This window comes from Diaphorina citri, unplaced genomic scaffold (assembly GCF_000475195.1).
Source record: "Diaphorina citri unplaced genomic scaffold, Diaci psyllid genome assembly version 1.1 scaffold73, whole genome shotgun sequence".
Classification (NCBI taxonomy): Eukaryota; Metazoa; Arthropoda; class Insecta; order Hemiptera; family Psyllidae; genus Diaphorina; species Diaphorina citri.
Window position 1 is genome coordinate 214,968 of NW_007377510.1, and position 25,717 is coordinate 240,684.

The 25,717-nt window shown below is 39.8% G+C and overlaps 1 protein-coding gene across 1 annotated transcript; it reads left to right on the plus strand.

Moving 5' to 3' along the window:
- Positions 1–25,633, plus strand: LOC103521127 (transformation/transcription domain-associated protein). The gene is made up of 23 exons (XM_026832039.1): positions 1–161; positions 571–687; positions 1,226–1,353; positions 1,731–1,841; positions 2,383–2,571; positions 3,223–3,420; positions 4,730–4,896; positions 5,241–5,476; positions 5,739–12,873; positions 13,266–13,443; positions 14,002–14,181; positions 15,103–15,348; positions 16,019–16,201; positions 16,812–16,908; positions 18,501–18,712; positions 19,150–19,344; positions 19,618–20,367; positions 21,925–22,070; positions 22,467–22,573; positions 23,366–23,559; positions 23,867–24,040; positions 24,119–25,265; positions 25,497–25,633. Exons 2-23 carry the CDS (start codon positions 648–650, stop codon positions 25,631–25,633), a joined length of 12,150 nt encoding a protein of 4,049 aa, XP_026687840.1. The 5' UTR covers positions 1–161; positions 571–647.
- The last annotated feature ends 84 nt before the right edge of the window (positions 25,634–25,717 follow it).

Below are 25,717 nucleotides of genomic sequence, written 5' to 3' on the forward strand. Positions count from 1 at the left end.
GTGGAAGGCAGGCGAAATTTTTGGCCTTTTATTGAATTTTGACTGGAATTTCGTCGTCATAGACATTTAAGGCATTTACACAGTGTAATCGATCGAAATATAGGGATATCCCTATTCTCGAAATTCGGACCACATTGACATCAAGCGGCGAGAAAATGTAGGTAAGTGTTCTCCACAAAGTGATGTACCTAGCAATAGGTCTTGCCTACATGTACAGTGAGCTCAGAGTAATCTTACTCTGAGACAGTGAGTGACTGTAATATTATGCACCCTAAACTGGACTGAAATTCAAAAGCTACCTTCCTAAACGTACTAGAACAAAGCTTTGCCAAATGCATGACACTTTGATGTAAGTAGGTACCTACCCAAGTAAAATGTTGGATATTGAAGAAACAATCATGATACAAACATAAATTTGACTGTAATGAAAGTACAAGGCCCATCTTCGGCATTTATTATTCTTCCTTTGCTTTTTATGTACTAAACCTATTTGCATATCTATGTCTTAACCGTGTGGCAGACTGGCAGAAGATGCTACCTATTCAGATTGAAATGGTTTCTCTTTTACAGGAGCTGAAGGATGGACTTGATTGCTACAACCAGTCATGTATAATTCAAACACACAGGAATAAGTAGTTCAACAGACTATGGCTTCAACCTCAGCCATGAATGTACCTGGGCCATCAGGTAAAAAAACAATGTTGGGTAATTGTTTTATTTCATAAATACATAATATTGAACAAAATTCAAGTAGATAACAGAGAGTAGATCAGCATCTAGCTAGGGGACAATAAACAGGGAGTAGACTAGTCCAAATTTCCTTATGCTATATTAAGAGTAAAGTTTGAGGGCATCCACTCGGAAATTTTGTTTAGACAAAACCAGTTGGCCTCAAAGTGATCACTCTAAAACTGATTTAGAGGCCGATGACAAATGCCGACCCCATCTGAACATGGGAAAAGACAAAGGAAAAGATAAGAAGAAAATAAAGGTGTTATTTAATTAGAGATACCTGTATAACTAACATCCGAGACAAACTGTGGAGTTTTCCAGCTTCAAAACTGTTAAACTATTTATTTGAGCCCTTGGTTTGCAATTTTACACCTTTATCTTGTTTGCGGACTGTTGTCTTTCCTTATTTGGACTGCGGGAGTAAAGGGACTTTTCAGTCTCATTTTGGCAGTATAAACAGGGTGTATTCTATTATATTCTTTATCATTTTCAGATGCCCATGGGGATGTAACACAACTGATAAACAGGTATTATCTGTGCATCAACTCAATTAATCTAACTGACGAAAGCAAGGACAACAGCAGAGTTCAAACTCTTCAGGAAATATCAGATAATCTTGATGTAAGATTTTGTTTTATTTTTGTCATTATTCAGTACCTATATCACCAATTCATCATAGTTTGCCTCAGTAGTATAGTGGAAAACAAGCTCACCTGGTAAGCAGAAGGGCTTGGGTTTGAATCCCATCTCTCTTGAGGATCCCCCCCCCTTGTGAATTTGATATTTTAACCACAAGAATAGTAGAGCTAAATCTTTTGCAATATAGGTATTTTCTAAGTCTCAGTCAAGTCCTTTCTTCAAATAAACAGTGTTGGATCTTTTGCTTTCTTTATTGCAGAACATGCTATAGTTACCTTTTTAATATATATTGCTGACTATTTCACCTGACAATTTATTTATAAAGACTGATTGGTTTCTGTATTGCTTTTTATTCACAGACAATTATAGGCTCACCCAAATATGGCTCATTTCTTGAACGCTGTCTCAATGTGTTCATTAAGTATTTGTCACAAGGACAGCCACAGTTTAGAAGTGAAAATCATATTCAAGTGAGTATTCATTCTTTTGAAGAAAATTCTGGTGTGAACATAACACAACTTTCCTTATCTTTGAATTGTGTTTTTGGGTGTTTTTAAGTATGATTCTCCCATAACTTTTTCAATATTTCTAACTGTGTAGTCAGTACAGCTGAAATCCGCCAAAAAGTGGCCAAATGTCACCAACTGTTGCGTCGATCTCAGCCAAAAGTTTCCTGTTTAATCCTTGTCACATTTGCAGTTTTCAAGTTTTAAATCAAATTTCAAGTTTCTAGTTAATACGTAGGGGACTCTCTGCAGCCTATACCCGTACGATGGAGATGTTGAGCAAGACAGTCATGTCTTGTCATTAGGCAGAAGGTGGCAACCGCTGTTTTTCTCGGTATCTTAATTTGAGGTATGATCTCAGATTTCAGTTTTGTCCATTGCATCCAATGTTTTTTTTATATATAGGTATATATATAATAATAATAAATAAATTAATCTTAAGCTTCAAAGTAAACTGTCTCGAAAGTATCTCACCCTACAATGTAGGTACTTTTTCTCATTGCAGAGAACTCGAAAGGTCATGCTGGAACTTCTCAGCCGATTCCCGTGCAATGAATACACGAAAACCCAAGTGGATACACTACTCAAACTCTGCTTGGAACTTTTGGAGAGAGAGAACGAAGAGAATGTCCTTCTGGTGATTCGGATATTCTTCAAACTTCACAAGCACTGCCGACCTCCGCTGCGTACTGAGGTAAAAAAAAGTGACCCGATTACATTACTTTCCTTCCTATAGGATAAGGAAAGTAACAAGCTGGGCCCGTCCCTCCGGGAATTTTTTAGCCCGTAAGTAGTTTATTGTGATTAAAGAAAATCAGTACCTATGTACCTACCTAATTTGTTTAATATTCAGTTTATTATTATTCTTGATTTGATTTGGATAAGTCCTTCTATGGGCACAGACCGACAGACGACACCGAAGCGAATACCTACAATAGTCCGTCCCTTATACCTTTTTATTACTATTGTAATAATAAAGGAAGGACGGACTAAAAAGGTAATTTTATAAATCCATGGTGAAGCTCCGTCCCTTATACCTTTTTATTACTATTGTAATAATAAAGGAAGGACGGACTAAAAAGGTAATTTTATAAATCCATGGTGAAGCTCGATAGAGCTTTACAACTCTGCACTTCTTTCTCATTTTACTGGTAACTGTCCTTCCAAGACTGACGGCTGAATCTGGGAATTAAACCCGGGACCTCTGGAGTGCAAACCCAGTGTAATACCTACTCCCTTGGCCACAAAGGCCTGAAAAACACTTTTTGCTGCATTTTTTTTTCCACTTAGCTTATTTTATCATTCTTTATTACAAAATAAGTGATTGTCCATTACCCACTTGCAGGCTCCCCGATTTATCAAGTACACTCAGGTTGCCTACAACAATCTGGCGAAGAACATGAACAAAATTTTCGACACGGAAAATAAACTCCAGCGACATTACAAGGATTTTGCTGAAATCAATGTAGAGCATATTGTCAATGAGATTCATACCATAACACCTATCACTGTGGAGACTAGAGAACCGGACGGGAAAATAACGGTGAGTAGCAATTTCGAAATTCTTCGAAGATTTCAGGACAAAATTCAAATTACCAAAATCCATGTCCGAGAAAATTGTAATTGCAACCATTCGAGGTTCGTGTCGAATTATTTCCAACCATCTATATATACAGGGTGGTTCGTGATTTGCGAACCACGCTTATATCTCAGAAACGGCTGGGAATTAAGGAATGAAATAAACGGCATCATGTAGATGAAATTTTGATGATTAAAATGGCTTTTTTTAAATTTGCAATTTGTTTTGCAAAACGGCCCATTTTTTGCCAAATATAGGTCACTCTTATGGAAACCCCCATTTTTTATTTAATTATTGGAATCAGCATAAAATTTTAATTGAAAAAATGTATTCACTCGAAAAAAATTGCTCTACAAAAATTCTGTACACTGTGAGAAAGAAAAACAATTTCTTAATTATTTCTTTAGTTTTTGTATTATTCACTTAACTATTTCAACAACAATCAACAACAACAAACAAATTTATAAAAGCTGTTCAAAATGAGATCCATCTGTTTGTACACAGTAAGGCATTCTTCGCTCTAACTCAGGACCAACTGCGTTGGTTATCATATCTGGGGTCACTGACGCACACAAAATCGCGATTTGTGCAAATTTTTGTAGAGCAAATTTTTTCGAGTGAATACATTTTTTCAATTAAAATTTTATGCTGATTCCAAAAATTAAATAAAAAATGGGGGTTCCCATAAGAGTGACCTATATTTGGCAAAAAATGGGCCGTTTTGCAAAACAAATTGCAAAATTAAAAAAAGCCATTTTAATCATCTTTCATTCCTTAATTCCCAGCCGTTTATTTCATTCCTTAATTCCCAGCCGTTTCTGAGATATAAGCGTGGTTCGCAAATCACGAACCACCCTGTATATAAATAATGAAAGAAGAAGAAAAAGAAAAAATAAATGGAAAAATGAATTCTAAATGGTATACTTATCCATCCATAAAAGCAAAGTTTCAATGTTCCAAAGTTTTAGACGAGGATTCAGCTCTAAGTTCATTGTGTTTGTGATGGAATGATTAGACAAATAATTAAGGTACCTAAGTAAATCTTTTTTTTTTCCTTTTCCCGTGTACAGACGGGGTTGGCGTTTTCCGTCAGCCTCTCAATCAGCCCTAGGGTGATTGCTCTGGGCTGATGAGTGGATACCCTTTGCACTCAACCTTTGCCATTTCTTTATCAAGGGAAATTCAGGTTGGTATACTTAGTCCTCCAGCCAGACAAAAAAATTAAGGTAAATCTAAATACCTATAGTAAATTCAATTTCTCGTTTCTCGCCAGGTGAAAATCTTTCCCCGTGGTTGTCAGTCACTCAAGACAGTGCAGGAGCTGCCTATCATCGTTGTGTTCATATATCAACTGTTCCAAGAACACGTACGGAAGAATATTGAGGAGTTCATTCCGATCATACTCAACACCATTAATCTGTGTCCCCCAATCCAGTTTAGGTAAGTACCTACCTCGGTGGCGTAGTGGTCAAGATGCTTGCCTGGTAAACAAGAGGGCACGGGGAAAAACGTGAGAGAAGGAAAACATGATGGGAGAAACCCCGGGCGGGAATTGAACCCGCGAGTCACCGGTTACAAGGCAGACGCGCTACCATCCAAGCTAACTACGCTGGTTTCTTAACATAGTTAAATCCCTTTTTAAGGTGTGTCCAAACGTAGTCGACTGGCTGTCGATCGACTAGGTTAATCTATGTTGTCAAGGCAGTGTGGACGTGTTAGTCGACATCGATGGCCGGTTGACTATGTGTGAACACACCTTTACGAGCTATATCTTATCTCTTCAGCACTGCATCGGAGCCTCACAAGGAGAACTTCATCGATCTGATGGGGGCCCAAATCAAGGCCCTCTCGTTCCTCGCCTATATTGTCGGGGTCTATCACGATGTGCTGAGCAAACACGCTCAGACCCTGGTCGACGGAATCCTTAACCTGTTTATACTGTGTCCTTCGGAAATCACCAAGCTTAGGAAAGAACTGCTCATCGCTACTCGGCAAATATTGCAAGCGGATTTTAAAGACAGTAAGTAGAGTGTATCGAACCTTTATGAACTCATTGTACTAACTGTAGAAGTACCTATTGATTTTTAATACTAAAATCAACTTGGAAATGACATTTTTTTGTTTTGTAAAAAATATTAGATTTTGCATTACCTTCTTTTAGAACAAATATTGTGTTTGTACCCCAGTGCAGAGTGAATAGTATGGTAATAGAGTGTTTGGTAATTCATATAAAACACTGACAGCATTGCTGATACTATCCCTGTATTTTCTATGTCCTCCAGAGTTTGTACCTCGTATGAAGATCCTCCTGGATGAATCAGTCATCCTTGGCAGTGGATGGACAACACAGGATGCTCTCAGACCTCTAGTCTACTCCACCTTAGCTGAACTAATTCGTCCTGTCATACCTATGTTACCTCTACTAGAGCTAAGCATGGCTGTGCATTTATTCTCGCGGAATATTCACGATGAAACCCTACCAACTGCAATACAGACCATGTCTTGTAAATTCCTACTCAACATGGTGGATGCTATAAGAGCTAAACATCAGTCAGAGGAGGCAACGCGCTCTGGTGAGAATGTCTCTGAAGATCTTCTACTACGTATGCTAGAGACGATGGTACTTAAACTGAAGACAGTTGCTAAACTACAACTCCCTGTACTTCGAAAGAAAGCGAAGGAACAACAAAGCCAGTCATCGAATGAGACTACAACTGGTACAGAAGATAATAAACCTGTCGTAAGCAATGTGAGTGTGCATAGTATATTCGATAGTCCCTCCAAGACGAATGAAAAACAGAAAAGCAAGTTTGGTAGTCCTCCCCCCTCTGCTCTGTACAATATGTCTGATTGTAAGAATATAGTGAAAGTTCTAGTGCTGAGTATAGAGAGAATAACAATGGGACTAGCGAGTATAAGGCCTAGTCCAGGAAACAAGTTTCAACCCCATGACACGAGGGTGTATATTAGACTTGTTAAGTGGGGTATGCGGGCGCTTGATATTTATGCCATTAGCTCCTCTCTGTTCTGTGCTCCTAATACTCCTCTACAGCAAGGGATTCGTACCAAGGAAGAGAAAGATGTACTGGATCAGTTTGCTGGTATTTTCCTTCTGCTTGCACCTCAAAGTTTCCGTGAAATCTTCTGCAACAAGATAGACTACATGGTGGACAGAGTATCGAACAATTATAACTTGCAAGTCATTGGGAATGTGTTTGTATCGAAAGACACTTCTCCTATATTTGCTACTCTACTGGTCGAGTATCTGCTGGGACATATGCATGAGATGGGTGAGATCAATACAGAGCGAAGTGACTTGTATTTGAAATTGTTCAAAATCGTATTTGAAAGCGTATCAAGGTTTGCTGAGAACGAGCATATGCTACGACCCCATGTCCATTCTATTGTGAACAAATCCATGGATCTCGCTATGACAGCTAAGAAACCTTTCAACTATTTTCTTCTGTTGAAAATCCTGTTTCTATCAATAGGAAATGGCAAACATGATCTTCTGTACCAGGAATTTCTACCTTTACTACGAAACTTATTCCAAGGTCTAAACAATTTACAATCAGGACTGCACAAGCAACAGATGAAAGATTTATTCGTAGAATTGTGTTTGAATGTTCCTGTACGACTGAGCTCTCTTCTGCCTTACCTTCCCATGTTGATGGATCCCCTCGTCTCAGCACTCAATGGTTCCCCTGCACTCATCAGTCAAGGGCTACGTACACTGGAACTATTCGTAGGAAATCTACAACCTGACTTCCTCTATGATCATATACAACCTGTGCGTGCAGATCTTATGCAAGCCTTGTGGCGTTCACTCCGAAATCCCAATGATCAAGTCGCTCTGGTTGCTTTCCGAGTGCTAGGAAAGTTTGGTGGTGGCAACAGGAAAATGATAGAACCACAAAAGCTAGAATTTAACCCTGGCAAGAAAAATGGGCCTGCTATCCTTGTCAAATTTCCCGACCATCAAAAATCGTTAAAGGTGGTGCTTGAAAAAGTAATGGAGACTGCAGTAAATACACTGAAATCTTCAAGTGTGGATATATTCTATCGAAAGCAAGCTTGGGAACTTATCAAGGATTATATTGTCTCCTCAATGAATCTTAATGAAAATCTAGATGTCGCCATGAAAACTATTTCTCAACTTCGTTTTAATGAATCTTCTGACATTGGTGGTCTGTTTCACAAGTTTCCTAATTCTCATCTAAGAAATGTACATCAGTCAGCTCTTATGGGCATGTTCTTGGCTTATGGTATCAAAGATATACGAAAGGACGTTCTTGGTTTCTGTGTAGTTGTAGTGAGACAATATACTATCATTGCCATCGCTCAGCAGTCTAGCAAAGACGATACATTGGAAAATACTATGGATCCTCTCGTGATGATCGATGCACTGACATTTATATTTGCTCATGAAGATAAGGAATATTGTAAACTTGGTTACCTAATGCTCCGGTGTATTCTAGATACAGCCACAAATATGTGTGGATCCAAAGATATTGCCTACTCCCTACCCTTCATAGAATATCTAGGAGAACAAATGTGTACGTTGTGTTATGAGAAAGCGTGGTACACCAAGCTTGGAGGTTGTTATGCTATTCAGTTCTTGTACAAGTCTCTGTCTCTCGTCTGGTTACTCAATCATATGCATGCTATTGTCAAGGCATTTCTTTTCGTTTTCATGGACCTGATTGGAGATGTATCGTCTGGTACTTTGGATGAAGTAAAGCAAAGCTTACAGGATATTCTCCTGATGTGTGCAGGTCCTGTAGAACCCAATATGCTATCTCTACAATCTAAAACCTTGCTGCAAGTAGGGGAGGAACTTGTTCGGAATTTAGCAACTTCTAATACCTTGTTACGAGACCAATCCATCATATTGCTCCAGAAATTAGCAGACATTCAAGGCAAATCTATTGTTGAAGTCATGGAACCTCACAGAGATATTGTCAACTTGACTATTCCACCCAAAAAATTGAACATCACAGACTACTCAGCCAATGCACAAATAGGTCTCATGGAGGCTAACACGTTTTGTCAGTCTTTAACGCCGAGGTTTTTCACTATGGATATCAATGACACTGATCACAAAACGTTCTTCCAGCATGTGTATAACATTTGTGAATCCTCAGATCAAGCTTTGATCAAAATGCCATGCTACAAGTCTGTGGACACTTTGATTCCTCTGCGTAAGGCAGCAATGAGAGCCCTCGCTTCATGGCATTACATTCCTGGCGTTTCTCAAAAGATATTCAATGTTTTGTATGCGGCACTTGATAAGCCTAATCCTGAACTTCAAACTGCAGCATTTCAAGCGATGAAAACTTTTGTAAATGGTTCACCTATTGAACTAAAAACCATGTATGATGTGACGAAGCCTTTCTTGTTAACCTTAACGGATTACAGGAATTTTGATCTAAAAGGCGTTAAGAAATTGTCCTACATCGTGCAATCATTTCCGAGTATTTTCTACGAAAAATTATGTGAACAACTTCTAGTTAACCTGAAGAATTTGTTCCAAGATATAGCATCACTGAAGAATACAGGTGGTAGAGAAGACACAGAGAAAATCATCGTCATTATAATGGAGATATTTGAAGAATCTCCAGCAGCCAAACCCCAGTTCATTGATTCTTTGATAGGTCTTGTGTTGCAGCATGAGAAGGCGTTAGATCTGGGCCATTCACCTTACAGAGTTCCATTGGTCAAATATTTGCTGCGATATCCAACAGAAACCTTACAGTCTTTGCTCAATGAAACACACATGAAGGACGCAGCGTGGAGGTTATTCCTTGTATTCCTTATCAAACATCCAGATGGGAAGAGTTTCCGTGAATGTTTACAAACTCAGTTCACAGGCACCCTTACTGCATATACATCTTCTGTACTCAACATCAACTGTCATACCCTTACACAGCCTGAGAAGCTAGAAATGCAATATATCGGAATACGTTTGGTCTCTATTCTCATCAAGCTAGATGATCAATGGCTCTCTTCACAAACACAACTTGTAAGCGTTGTACAGAAGATCTGGCGTGATAGCAAATATTTGGAACGACATACCAAAGTAGAAAATATCAATTGCGTCCATTGGAAAGAGCCTAAACTTTTAGTTAAAATTTTATTGCATTACTTCAGTCATCATCCCAACATCATAGACTTACTTTTCTTTATATTAAAAGCTGTCACTGAGAAATTGCTTCCAGACTTTACTTTTCTACGAGAATTCTTAGATGTGACTGTCGCTCAAAGCTATACAGTTGAGTGGAAGAGAAATGCTTTCACTAGATTTGTAGAATTATTCAAAACCACATCTGTGTCTCAAGAACTGAAAGCAAAAATTTTACAGCTTATTCTGATACCTTGCTTTACAGTATGTTTTGAGCGTGGAGAGGGAGACAAACTTATTGCCGGCAAAGAAGGGCAAGGGCAGAAGAATCTTGCAACGTTATTTATATCTCAGATAGTTGAAACTAGCAAACCTTGTAACCTCGCAGACAATCTACGGATCCTAGTACTACAGATGTCCTGCTTACTAGTAGACCAAGCTTATCATCACATCTATGATGTATCACAGGGGAAAGCTTCAAATAATGTAGTGAAACCCTTGATTATCTTTGCTTGGCCGAGTTTGCTAACTAAGAACTGTGTAGATCCTGCAACTCAATATTATGGACATCTGCTACTTTCTCATATGATAGCCAAGTTTGCTGTGAGTAGCTCCAGTGTACAAGTGTTTAGTTCAAGTAAACGTATAGTGGTTCAAGTATTCATCAGTTTGCTGAAAGCGCACGCCAGTGAAGTCAGCTCTGTTGTTCGGCAAGCTCTAGAAATATTAACGCCAGCTTTTCCGGAATGTGTAGATAATGGATATAGAATGCTTGCCTTCTGGACAAAAAAGATAATCATTGAAGAAGGTCATTCTCTTTCACAACTATTTCATCTACTCACACTCATTGTAAAGCACTACAAGGTATATTACCCCGTGAGACATGGTTTAATACAACACATGGTGGCAGCCATGCAAAGAATGAGAGTGAGTAGTTCCATAGACCAAAAAAAGTTATCTGTTGAACTGGCTGATGTGATCATTAAATGGGAACTTCAAAGAATAAAGAACGAAGCTGATACGACATTTGAAGAACCTGCTTATAAGAAAATGGCAATGACAAGTTTGAATTCAAGTGGAGAGCCATCATCTCAACCAATACAAGATGACTTGAGCATCACTGCAGCTAAACCGATTGAGAAAACGCATGTCGATTCAGTGATCAATTTTCTTTGTCGTTTGGCTTGCCCTACTATTGAGCTACCTCCTAACTTATCCAATAGTATTCACAATCAGGTATTACAATCACTTGGAGAAGGATTATCAAAGAGATGTGTATCTCTGGTCAAAGTGTGTTTAAATTCTGAGCTATGGCCTCGTCAAAACATTGACTTACAAATCTCATGGTTGGACCAACTTCTATCAAGCGTTGATGATGCAAATGTAAATCTGAACAACATTGCCACGGCGTTTGAATTACTCATCTTCTTTATCTCCGTTCTAGATAACGCACAGATCTTACTTGTCATCAAACCTCTTCAGAAAGGTTTGTTCACTTGTCTGAAAAGTAAAAGCCCAATAGTTGTCAATCATACGAGGAATTTCCTATCAAGTTTATTGGGAAAGTTTCCTATTGAATATACGCCTGAAGTTAGTCTTGGGCGGGAAGAAGTAGACATTCTATATGCTTACTTGAGCCAAATGATAATTGACAGCCTATCCAACTATGAGAAAAGTCCAAGCTCAAATTGTTCCCTTCTCTATGGACCCATTATGTTTTTGAAAGTCGCTTGTTGTGATTATGCGAAGTATATTGATCGGTTCCTAGATCTATTGATCAGAGTATTGAACCGAATGGCACAGGAACATACTAAAACTCTCAGTGAATCAGCCAGTGGTCAGCATGATGGAGAGTTGTTATCTATTGGTCTGAATCTGGTAAAGAACCGACTCGGTAGTCTGAGCAAGGACTCACGAAGTTTACTTCTAGATAGAACTCTAGCGGAACTTATAGACAAAACCTCAGACATGAATGTCATGAAATCTATCCTTGATATGACAGATAACTGGGTTAGAGGTAAAGATACAGAGCTGGAGAATGCTCCAAATTTAGCTGAAAAAGGTTTGATCTTAGTGAGACTCATGCATCATGTCAACCGATTCCCAGACTTGAACTCACAATTCCTAGAACTCACCCTTTTCATTTACACAGATCCACGCTTGAAAAATTCACGACTTGTCTCGAAATTAAAACCCGCTTTCCTATCCGGACTTCTCAGTACAACGCCAGAATTACGAAGCAAATTCTTTCAAATATTGAATCAGTCCATTAGGAAATTCCTCTACGATCGACTCATGTATATCTTTAATTCTCAAAATTGGGAGCCCATGGGTTGTTCTAGTTGGTTACGACAGTGTATTGAACTGATTCTTGGATCAGCCATTCCTCACTCTGGAATCATATTAGCTGAAACATCGGGTATTCTACCTAGCATTAGTATGAATCCAGTAACTTCCCCCGTACAAACAACAACGAATGCTAAGAATACAGTTGATGTGGCATTTGAAAAGCTCATTGAAAAGTTTGAGGAAATTAACTCTAATGAAAAAGCTGAAGTATCAGAATTCTTACACTTGGAAAGTGAACTACTAGATTGTGAAAGTTTACTAACACGCCAAGTCAGGTTTTTAAACAAGGCCAAACAACACAAGACTGGAGACTTTCTCAAATGTATCTCCCACCTGTGCCACTTGGACTCTAGTCTAGCAGAACATGTGTGGCTTGATATGTTTCCTCAGTTATGGAGCATACTGAAGCAGTATCAGCAACAGACATTGGCCAGCACTATACTACCATTTACTGTGAGTGGCATTCATGTGAATCAGAAACAAGAGCATCCTTGTCCCATGAGCACAGTGTATGAAGCATTGATCTTGTGCTCTCCATCCCTCCCTATCAAACCTGCCATCATGACACATCTAGCTAAAGCTCATAGTCTGTGGCATCGAGTCACTATATCCTTTGAATCTCTGACAACTGAAGCATTCACCAAGCTTAGTGACAAAGAATCTCATGATAATACTTTGAGTCCTGATGAGCAGGAATTAATTGACGAATTAGCAGAAATGTATTGCTCACTCAAAGAAGAAGACTTGTGGGTTGGGCTCTGGCAAAAGAATGCTAGACATAAGGAAACACGAGAGGCTTTGGCCTATGAACAACAGGGTTTGTTTGAACAAGCGCTGAAAACCTATGAGAAAGCTATTATCAAGGGACGAGAGGAATATTACATTGATTCTACCACTCCGCTCAATCATGATTCTGAAACGATGCTATGGGAGCAACAACTCACCAGGTAATTCTTAGTTCTCCATTTTTTATTGGTCCGAGGGTCTAGGCCCAGGAAATTAAATAAGTAATGAAGTGAACGAAAGCAATTAAACATACCTACATTGACTACTAAACATAGTGGTTAGCGGTTAGGAAGGGAGTTCTAATAACAGTCGAGACATTGCGTTGTATCCTCATTTATTTATTAATTTGATAGAAAATGACTGGGGCATTAATCTCGGCCGTCGATCAACAAAATGAATCTATTTTGTTGAGGCCGTGTGGACGGTTCAGTCGACATCGACCCACGGCCGGTCGACTATGTGTGTACACACCTTAACGTTTCTTGGGGTGCGGCACCTGTTGATCTAACGGCAGTCAAGAGTCTATTAAACTTGGAATTTGTATATTTCTCAGGTGTTCAAAAGAGCTGAACCAGTGGAAAATGCTGCGCGACTACGGAAAAAGCACGAGTAGTGTCAATCCGTTCCTCATTCTGGACACGGCCTGGAAAGTGCCCCCCAATGAGTGGAAACTGATGAGAACCACTCTGGACCAGGTGGATTCGGACTGTCCCAAAGAATTACAGTGGAAGGTAAGCCGTATTTTATTATGTGACTTTTTTGATTCAACCAAGGAGATGTGAATTTTCAACTTCAACACCTTTTCTGCGAAAGCATATTCCATGGTGTTTACCTACAGAAATCCATGTATTAAAACATCTCCCTTAACATGAGAGACAGACTCTTTAATTCTTGGAATTTTTCATCAAAAAATAGCAAAATTTCACTCAGAGTTCCTCTTTCAGATGAAAATTGAAAATACATAAGTGGCCCCTTTCCAGCGTTTCCGAGAATGAACCTTATCTGTTTGGGATAAATTTGCCCCGGACGGGAATCGAACCCTTCCGATTGTTGTGTATTAGAGAATGCCATAGGCATTAACCCTACCCTTGATCAAACTTTATATTGTACCTTAATTTATGTTACCATTTGTATATAATTATTTATTTTGTGAATAAAGTTTGGTCCAATTGTTTGTTGTTTCATAATATATTTCCCTGTTCACAAGAAGCCCAAAGTGGCTGGGTTGTAAGGCAACCCTAACCTTGAGGGAAAATGCTGTTCGAATACGATTGTTGTATAATTTCCAGGTATCCTTGTATCACGGATATTTGGCCATATGTAACCCAGGCGAGCTGTCTGGATCGCAGCAAACCATTTCTTGTTCAGAACACGTAGAGACGGCAAGTACACATTGCATTCGACTCTGGAGAAGCTATCCTCGTGTTGTATCTCACATTCATATTCCTCTACTCCAGGCTTCACAACAGGTAATAATATTCTATTTATTATTATTATTTTTAAATTATGATTTATTATTAATATTTAAATTTAATGCATTCGGTCACAATATTCGATGGTCAGTGTCTGTCTGTAAACAAAATATCTCGTTAACAGTAAAAGCTAGAGACTTGAAATTTGGTATGTAGTCAGCAAATGTGATAAGGATGCAACACGAATCTTTTGGTTATGATCGATGCAACAGTTGGGGGCATCTCTACTGACTAATCATACCTACCCCCCCCCCCCCCCCCCTCTTTTTTTCCCATTTCGGACCAGATTTAGATGTAAGTTGGATTTAAGTTATATTGTAAACACTAAACACCCTTTGGTAATTTCCTACAGCAAATAAATATTCTATTCTGTATTCTACGGAATTTCATCCTCAACATTGTTTGAGAAATATAAACGGGCGGGAATCGAACCCGCGACCTAGCGCTTACAAGGAAGACGTGGTACCTAAACCTCTAAGCTAACCAGTCCTTATTAAATAGCGTTTTTAGGCTTCCCGTTTTTACACTCCTGATCTGATCGATCCTTTTGCTAACACAAACCTTCATTTACAATTATTTTGACTTGATCCATCGTATAACACAAATCTCATTTACTCTCGCCAGGTGAGTCGTGTATACCCTCAGGCTGTTTATCTACCAATCGCAATTTTGACTTGATCCATCGTATAACACAAATCTCATTTACTCTCGCCAGGTGAGTCGTGTATACCCTCAGGCTGTTTATCTACCAATCGTTTTAACCGCTTTTTAGCAGCTTTACTGACTAAACGTTAGAACGGTTAGAGAAATCGCTAAAGTTATGGAAGGAGACCAACAAAATTATACCTAAGAAACCCAGCTAAGCATAATTTATTACGGAAAGTCTTGTGATGTTCACACCAGATTTTTTCATTCCAGATTATAGAACTTCAAGAGGCCGCTCAAATCTATCAGAGCGCCCCGAATTCCCTCAACGACATGAATGCAACGGTCAAAACCTGGCGCACCAGATTGCCCGTCATCTCAGACAACCTGAGCCATTGGAGTGATGTGTTTATGTGGAGACAGCACCATTATCAGTTCGTAACTCAGCACTACGATGCACTCAAAGAGTCGGGTAACACAGGAAACCGCTCAATTCTAGGAGTGCATTCGTCTGCACAGGTTTGTTTGTTTTTTTTTTTTTTTTTTTTGTTTTTTTTTTCTTGTCCGTGGGATAGGCATGGCATCTTGTGTTGGGGTTGTTCTGCTTTTTGTTTGTTTTTTTTTTCGTGTCCGTGAGATAGGCATGGCATCTAGTGTTGGTGTTGTTCTGCACAGAAAAACTTGGGAGCTTTGACTCCCAAGTACTCCCAACCCGGAGTTACTGGGTTCGAATCCTGGCCGGGGCGGAAATTTTCAAACTTTTTCGTTCCCGGAACGGCATGTAAAGAATGTGCCTTGAAGGGCCGTATTTAAGGCGGGGGCCTAGGGGCCGCCCCCTTCCCCTCGAATTTCATTTTCCTCCTATACCTACTGTAGGACAGACTCCGAAAATTTGGAACATCCACTCCATTAAAGCTCCCCCCTGATTTGTTTAAAAAGTAGGTCAAACCTCTAGGGGTCTAGTAGCCAAGCCATGCAGCTTTGAAGGGAGTGCGTCTGCCTTGTAAGCGCTAGGCCGCGGGTTCGATTCCCGCCCCGGGTGGGTTTTATTCTGAACGGATAATGTTTGTTCTCGTAACGGCTGGCTTTCTCCTATCCTGTCTTCCTTCTCTTTCGAGATGATAAGACCAGTTACAGTTCCCTCTATCAAACCTCTAAAAAAAGTGTTTTAATTGGGATCTGTTTACAGGCGATTATTCAATTCGGCAAGATAGCTCGCAAGCACAACCTGACGTCGGTATGTTTGGAATCTCTGTTCGAGCTGTATCGAATACCTAGCGTGCCAATTGTTGATTGCTTTGAGAAGATTCGACAGCAAGTCAAGTGCTACGTACAAATGGCAACGTCCGAGGGAAAGGATCAGTTACAAGAGGTATGAATCTATGAATGATCCTGTGAATTTAAACAATGAATAAAGCGAATTTCTAAGGCCAGCCACTCACTATCAGGTAGACCTGACAGGTACACCTGATCAGGTCCGCCTGTCAGGTCAACCTGATACTTGATAAGCACACACACTATCAGGTAATCCGGAGAGGCCGACCTGATCAGGTGTACCTGTTAGGTCTACCTGATAGTGAATGGCTGGCCTAAGAAACATAGAGCCAGCGGCGATAGTGCGCTGAATCCCAATAGTTTTTTCCCAAAGGAAAAGATGATTAACACATATTGAAAATTTATTCATTAGGTTTTGGGCCTGATCAGTGATCATGCCTTTGGGCCAATTCACTGTACTTCTAGGGAAAAAATACTTAGTTTTGCAGGGTAAAAACAGATGAATTTTAAAGGGTCCTAAAAAGGTTCAGATGAGGTCTTGTGGATAAGTCTTGAACTTTACAGCAAAGGAAATAAATAATGATAACGATTACACCGAAAAAAATGCAACACTGAACAGCAGATTGAGAAAAACTAGGAGCGTTTCCCTGATTTTGTCATCGATATTTGTTCCTGGTGCTTAATCAAGTAATGTTTTTCAATTTCAGGGCTTAGAAGTAATCGAGCACACCAACTTGACATATCTAACCAAGGAAATGACTGCAGAGTTCTATGCTCTCAAGGGAATGTTGCTCGCACAAATAGGTAAGATTTATCACTAAATACAATCATATCATATCACTGAAGCAACGTTGCGCGTGGTTGGTATCCGGATGGGTGACCATCTGAGGAATCGCGTACTGCTGACTTTTCCCGGCCCCACTCCAGAGGGGTTGGATGGACTAATGTTATGTGCTGTCACTCTAGCCTAAGTTAAAATTTACTTTTAACTGTTCTTATTCTTATGTTAAATATTTGAAAAATAAATAAAGAAAACTATTTTTTTTTCTAACAAATATAATTAATAATAATAATAATAATAATAATAAAAAAAAAAAACTAAAGCTGATAGTTTCAAAGAATTGTTGATTTGTGCTTCAAATAGGTCCCACTAGTGATTCACATTGAAATTCGGACCCATGCAAAATTTCAGCTTCCCAGGGTGAACAGTAAAAAAAAATAAAAGGGTGGCCTGGGACTTTATGAACGGGCTGGACTGTGTGTATTTGATTTGTTTACTAACAAAGAGGCTTAATTTTGCTGGATAGCAGGCAAAGTGAATTGACATATTATCCCGATGTCTATAGTCAAATCTGAGCCCACGGCAGTGCGCCTGCCATTCCAAATTCCAGCAAATATTTAATAAAGGAAGAATATTTCTATTTCCTAAGGAATAATTGACATTGCTGTGTTCATCCATCAGTCACAGTATGGCAGCTTTTTTATTTATTATTATTTTGATTAGTAAATTATGTTCTTCTAAAATGATTCTGTATCTGTATTTAACTACACGGAGAACCTCATATTTATGTAGCAAGTGATAGTAGAGACTTCCTTCTACTTTACTATTTAAAATAACATTGAGTTTCGTTTGGTTCCAGACTCCCAAGAGACATCCAAACCTGACTCGGATCCAATCAGGGATACTCCAGCCATGAGACGATGTCTGAGTATTATGCAAACACAGAGAGAAATTGATCCTCCCGTTATGATAGCACTCAAGACTATTGTAGATCAGGTAATTTCTAAAAATCAAGTTAAATTAGGAACTATGTATTTGTGGTAAAGCGGAAACTCTTTACAACTTTTGTATGTATCACAGCATTACTAATGCTGGGGTTTATCTACTCGGGATTGAGATGAAACAAGGATTTCCCTACAGTTAATAGCCAGGTCACCCTCGGATTGAACTCAATCCTGAGACAATCCTCGCCCTCCCCCCCTAAATACAGCCCTGCTGCCAAGGTCTTATCGTCCCGAAATCTAAGAGAAAAGGAAGACAAGATAGGAGAAAGCCAGCCGTTCCGAGAACGCACACTATCCGTTCAGGATAAAATCCGCTCCGGACGGGAATATTATATTGTATTCTATTTTCAACAGATGTCCTGGTTCCGTGAAAGTTGGAACGAGCAGGTGCTTCGTCAAGTTAGAATGGCTCTGGCTAAATGTTACGGCATTGCTTTCGATAAGAAGGATAACGTACGAGATGCTGTCATCACGGCTCACACGTTTAATTAAGACATGTATGGCTGATAGAAGAGATATTTTCTGTATTTTATCATCACCTTTCGGCTCTAGCTAAAGCCGCAACGACAACACCAAGTCCTTTCGTCTTAAGACCCTTTCAATCACTCTAGGTCGATCCAACGAAGCGAACAAGGCGTTCTGCATGGCAGTGGAGAAGCACGATGTTCTAGTAAAGGCGTGGGCCCTGTGGGGAGACTATATGGAGGCCGAGTTCACCTCCTCCTCCCCCTTGAACACGGCACTGGGGGTAGCAGCCATCACGTGCTTCCTACATGCCTGTAGACATCAGAATGAACCGAAGTCTCGCAAGTATTTGGCCAAGGTAAGTAAAGGTAGAAACCACCATCACGTCACGTCACGTCACATGATCTCATGGAAAGTCAGAAAAATGTAGTTCAAAGGAAAGCCACACCACTATCACGTCACGTGAGCTCACGAGTCTGGGCCACTCCTTCAAATCTTCTAAAGTTCTGGGTCACCCTAGACAGCTTGAGGAGTAGCTGCTTCTTAAGTGCTAGGTCTCGGGTTCGATTCCCGTCCGGGGCAAACTTTATCCTAAACAGATATGGTTCGGTCTTTTAATGGCTGGCTTTTTCCTATCCTATCCTCCTTCTCTCTTAAATTTTTAGGGACGATAATACCTCCGTTGCGTTGGTACAGTTCTCTCTGTTTTCCTTATGAAATAATACCTAGTTAAAACTGTGTGATAATCAAAAATCAACAATATTTATACCTTGAATTTGGTTCTTTTTCCTCCAGGTCTTCTGGCTACTCACGTTCAACACTCCGAAGTCCGCCGACCCCCAGGATAGAAACGTAAACCCCACGCTCATGGATGCTTTGGACATGTATTCAGTGGGTATGCCACCCATCCAGTGGCTATCCTGGATACCTCAGCTCCTCACTTGTCTTGGAATGAGTAGCGGAGCACCCATCAAGGACCTGTTGACTCAAGTAAGTGTCTCGGTAGTGTAGTGATCGAGTGAGCCTGGTAATCAGGAGGGCGTGGGTTCAATCCCAGCCGAGGTATGGAATTTTATCATTAACATCATCAAGGATATATCGACTCAAATAAGTATCTGCCTCGGTGGTGTAGTGGTCAAGACGCTCGCCTGGTAATCAGGAGGGCGTGGGTTCAATCCCAGCCGAGGTATGGAATTTTATCAGGAGACAGCCAAGCGTTTCCTTCATTTCAGTGTCCCTCGCGTGGTACCAATCTCTGCAGAGTTCCGACTGGTTGAAGATAATCCTGCCTCTCTATCTCTTCTAGATATCTACAAGTCTTGTATCCCCAACAAAACAGAGGTGGATACACCTGTGATGAAATACTATGAGCGTCTTGGTACATATCAAAGTTCTGCTCCAGTAACACAGCAAGGTCTACTTGACATTTATCGTGATGTTCAGGGCACGTTAGTCCCCCCGACCATGCTGACATCATGGGCTATAGACACGTTCCAGTCTGCCACGGATTACTGGACATTCAGGAAGATGGCAACATTACAACTCGCCCTGGCTTGTTTTTCCGAGTATGTGTTTCATCTGACACGTCTCAACCCAGATATGATCTACCTACACCAAGACTCTGGTCTGCTTAATATTTCCTACTTCAAGTTTGACATGAACGAAGCTACAGGACAGCTCCATACTGACAAGCCTGTACCGTTCCGTCTGACGCCAAACATTGTCCATTTCCTCACGAGGATTGGTGTGGACGGAGCGTTGAGTGCAAGTATTGTGGCCGTGGCGCGATGTCTGAGTCAGCCAAACTATCAGGTCCCTGCCATACTCAAAGCAATCCTACGCGATGAAATGATCGCGTTTCAGAAGAAGATTCAGGATCTGCATTATGACGTCATACAAGAGGATCCTCCTGATGTACCAGGGGAGATAACGATCACCATGGTAACGCGTGCAGTGGTTGCTATAACAACTAGACTCAATACATTAGCCCAGGTAGATGCCCCTGTATCACAAGTAGATGAATTGATTAAAACTGCACAGGATCCAAATAATCTCTGCATGATGGATCCATGCTGGATGCCTTGGCTGTAAGCGTCTGGACTTGCTATGTATGTACAGTTTGGCTGTAAGCATCTCAACTTGCTGTGTATGTCGTACTACTGTGTACGTACAGTTGTACAGTCATAGAGAACCAGGACGATTACAGTGATTGTAAAATCAAGTGAAGTATATCTGGTAACATATTTCACCCTTCAAAGATACAGAATCAAAATTTTACTATCATCTTTATGACTGTTCATACTTCATACCATTTGCATTCTGAGGCTCGTATTGCAGTTCCAATTTTGGTCTCTTGTTCTCTACTCATAGGTTTTTAGTGCTGTGATATTATTTTTTTTATTGTTTGAAAGTTTTCGCCCTGATAGGGGACCTTTACAGGTAGGTTCCAACAATTCAATAATACCGTGTTGTTTCAAGGAGTATGGAGTACCTACCCATTCCTAAATGACCATTTACCCACTCATCACTATTATCGTATTGTTATAGGTAAGGTAGGTAGGTAAGTACCTACTAGAATTTGGCAGGATATTGTTCAACTTATTGTATAGTTAATTTTAATTATTTAATAAAATTCTGTACGCCTTGACGGTGTATTACATTTTAGACATTGTCTTGTTACTATTTTTTATGAATAGAAAGCGCTAGTTCGCAGGTTCGATTCCCGCCCAGGGCGGATTTTATGATGATGAGGCCTCTATTGTTCCAGTTTTCTCTACCAAACCCTCTTCAGATTTCAGCCAATTAACTGCAAAATTTAAGTGAGTAGCAGATGCCTCTCCTTTATTGTCACTCATCCAAATACGCACCAGGTAAAACGTTACTTAACAAAAAGGGCTTTCAAAAGCGGCAACACTGCATTGATACGCGGGAAATTTTCCGCAGTGCTGGGGATTTTTGTCGGGGACGGGAAAAATGTAACCTGAAGTTCCCTTGATTTTAAACTTTGGCGGGAATTTTTTAATGTTCTTGCGGGAATATTTCATTGTCCCGGGGGAATTTTCGATACCGCCAATCAAAGTACGGCAACACTGTAGTTTTAAAACTTTTAAAAGTGGTAAACAAAAAAAAAAAAAAAAAAAAAAAATTCGGAAAGAATGGAAAAGTTTTGTGAAAAAATTGGAATATTTTAAAAGGAAGAGGAAAGTTCATGGATATTTCATGGCATGTCAACTCTAGAGGCTTGATAGACACTAGAAGATTAAAATCCAGGTGTTAAAAACCCACCTTTTAACAAGACAGCGCTACTTTTAATCACACACTTCAAGTACTTCTAAGGTAAGTTGGTAAAATAAAACTTTAACAAGAAGTAAATTTACAGAGAAAGTCATTTCACTTGCCCTGATAGGTGTGTTTGGTAATATCTACCATAGGCACAAGTAATCAGAAACAGCCCATGTACTGAGAAACAAAAAATTGGCTTAATCTGATGGTAAAATAAACACTACCAGCTGGCTACAGCAAGCTGCATTCCTGAATGTAACCTGAAGCATTTACCTTTTTTCCCCGCAGTTCATTTCAGTATGTAAACAAGCCAACACAAAGATGAATAACATAGGCCCGAGAAAAGCTGCAGATCCCATTTATCTTCAGCGACTAGAACAAGCTGTGAGTGTTCAGCCTCTTGTCAATGAAATTGAGGCTTTGTATTTCAATAAGTAAGTATGCTTCATATCCTGTTATTATCTATTCATTAGTAAATGGCTTGTAAAAAAGTCCTTGTATTTCCCCGTCAGTGAGTATAGTGTATGGTAAGGAGAGAATACTTAATAAGCAAATTGCTTTGCTCATTGATCTGTTCAGGTGTATTTTCCTTTTAGAAATGGAAATGATTTCCCCTCTTTAAGATGGCATTTTTTCAATGGGCTCTACCATGCCTAAAGATGGGAAATAAGCTTCAGAAGAGAATAAATTATTTCAGTTTCCAAAAGGAAAATGTTATTTTAATATTCTTATTTTAAAAATTTAAGAAATTCTTGTTTTAAGAATGAATCTTAAGAATTTCTTGTAAAGTACCTACTTCAATACTGGTGTGATTTTATTTCTTGATGCAGGTCCATAGATGAAGATCCTGATAAGACAGAGTCGAGCGACTCTGATTCAGACTCGGCTTATCTCACTCGTATGAAGAAACAATGGAAAGTCCTGTATCAAGCTGCAGGTAATTAAAATAGCTTATACTAGTGGTTTTATGAATTGTAGAACTCTCAGAAAGAAGAACTCTATGGGACCCAAAGGTCTTATTGAGCCCAAAATCCAGTGAGAAAATTCTCACCTGATTCCCATTTCCATTGGGAAATTCCCAATCTTTATCCTAAACAGATAAGGTTTTTTCTTGATACAGCTGGCTTCCTCCTATTTTGTCTTCCTCTCTTAAATTTTGACACAGTAAAATCTCCACTGTTACAAATCCCTCTATCAATCTCCACTGTTACAGATCCCTCTATTCAATCAGACCTTTTGAGGTGTCAGAAGGTCTGAAAAATCAAATGAGAAAATGTCCTTTACTCATGTGTTGAATATTTCCAACTGTAATGTAAGGTATTGAGAGGAATATTTATGATGCATTTGAAACTCCTTTCATGACTATGTTTCATCCTTACAGATCGACGAGCTGACAAGGTATTCCCATTGGGAAATTCCCAATCTTTATCCTAAACAGATAAGGTTTGTTCTTGATACAGCTGGCTTCCTCCTATTTTGTCTTCCTCTCTTAAATTTTGACACAGTAAAATCTCCACTGTTACAAATCCCTCTATCAATCTCCACTGATACAGATCCCTCTATTCAATCAGACCTTCTGAGGTGTCAGAAGGTCTGAAAAATCAAATGAGAAAATGTCCTTTACTCATGTGTTAAATATTTCCAACTGTAATGTAAGATTGTAAGGTATTGAGAGGAATATTTATGATGCATTTGAAACTCCTTTCATGACTATGTTTCATCCTTACAGATCGACGAGCTGACAAGGAGCAACTGTTTAACTTCTCTCACATTGGTCATGACAGGGAATGGCTCAAGAATGTTCTGCTATCGGACACTAGTGACTCGGATAGTGACAGTGATTGTTACGATATCAATCGCATGCTGCAGGATCATGTACGGCAGAAGAAAATCAGACGCAAGTACTATCAGGAACCTAGCAAGGTAAATATCTTGAGCTAGTAATGATAGTGAGATTTTGTACCAAGGATTTTTTTTTTGCCATGCAAAGGGTCCCCAGTTCGATTCCTAGAGTTAAAAAAAGAAAGAAAAAAATACTGTGGAATGAGCATGCTATGACACAGACCGTGTGAGTGAATGTATAATGTATTGTTGTTTCATTGCTACGAAATAAAAGCAGTAAAACCCATAAGGTTAACAAAGAGCACTCTTTGTTCCTGTGTGCAAACTTTAGATCACTAGGCATTGATTAGTTTTTTTATTTATTTGTATTTTGTTTTTCAATTCTCAGGCAAAACGTTGCATGTACTACAGTGTAGGTTTACTTTCCACCAATGATCTGTATAAGGAAAGACAGAGGAGAAGTCATGATGGCGAGAAGAAAAGGGAGGAGGGCACCAGCGGGAAGAGCAAGACAGAATCAGGAAGTAGCAGTAGTAAGAAGCATAGGAAGTCGAATAAACAAGTAAGTGTTTCGTTTTTCCTCACCATAAGTTTCAGCAATATGACATAGGAACGCTATCGACTGCACTGTTTTCCCAAGACCCATTTCATCGCCACTGCTATCAGCGCAGGTTCTGAAAGTTTAGCGAAGCGCGCGCAAAAAACAATGCAAGATCCTGCCTTCCAGAAGATGAAAAGTCAATTCATGCAGGATTTCGACTTCAAAGTGCCAGGTGCTACTAAACTACATAACCTCATAGGCAAACTGAAGAAGTGGATAAAAATCTTGGAAGCTAAGAACAAACGATCGCCACAAAGTTTTCTCATTGAAGAGAACTGTCGCTACCTGAGTAACTTTAACCTGCAGACAGCGGAGATAGAACTACCTGGTGAATATCTATCACCCAAACATTCACACTACTATGTGTGTATATCCAAGTTTATGCCGCGAGTAGAAGTTGTACAGAAACATCATAGTGCAGCAAGGAGACTGTATATCCGCGGACACAATGGTAAGGTCTACCCTTACCTGGTTATGAATGATTCTGGACTTATAGATTCAAGACGAGATGAGAGAGTGTTACAGCTGTTACGTATGCTGAATTATTACCTTTCCAAACAGAAGGAGACAGCCAAGCGTTTCCTTCATTTCAGTGTCCCTCGCGTGGTACCAATCTCTGCAGAGTTCCGACTGGTTGAAGATAATCCTGCCTCTCTATCTCTTCTAGATATCTACAAGTCTTGTATCCCCAACAAAACAGAGGTGGATACACCTGTGATGAAATACTATGAGCGTCTTGGTACATATCAAAGTTCTGCTCCAGTAACACAGCAAGGTCTACTTGACATTTATCGTGATGTTCAGGGCACGTTAGTCCCCCCGACCATGCTGACATCATGGGCTATAGACACGTTCCAGTCTGCCACGGATTACTGGACATTCAGGAAGATGGCAACATTACAACTCGCCCTGGCTTGTTTTTCCGAGTATGTGTTTCATCTGACACGTCTCAACCCAGATATGATCTACCTACACCAAGACTCTGGTCTGCTTAATATTTCCTACTTCAAGTTTGACATGAACGAAGCTACAGGACAGCTCCATACTGACAAGCCTGTACCGTTCCGTCTGACGCCAAACATTGTCCATTTCCTCACGAGGATTGGTGTGGACGGAGCGTTGAGTGCAAGTATTGTGGCCGTGGCGCGCCCCATGTCTATAGTCAAATCTGAGCCCACGGCAGTGCGCCCACCATTCCAAATTCCAGCAAATAATTAATAAAGGAAGAATATTTCCTAAGGAATAATTGACATTGCTGTGTTCATCCATCAGTCACAGTATGGCAGCTTTTTTATTTATTATTATTTTGATTAGTAATTTAACTACATGGAGAACCTCATATTTATGTAGCAAGTAATAGTAGAGACTTCCTTCTACTTTACTATTTAAAATAACCTTGAGTTTCGCTTGGTTCCAGACTCCCAAGAGACATCCAAACCTGACTCGGATCCAATCAGGGATACTCCAGCCATGAGACGATGTCTGAGTATTATGCAAAGAATTTTGGGAGGTACTCAAAATTTTGGAGGGCCCCCCCAGGGGGACCCACTTTAAAATCTTAAATGAGAACCCCCTACTTGTGATATATCAAATACCCCCTACTTGTGATATAAGGCCTTAAAGAACGTAGTACTTTGG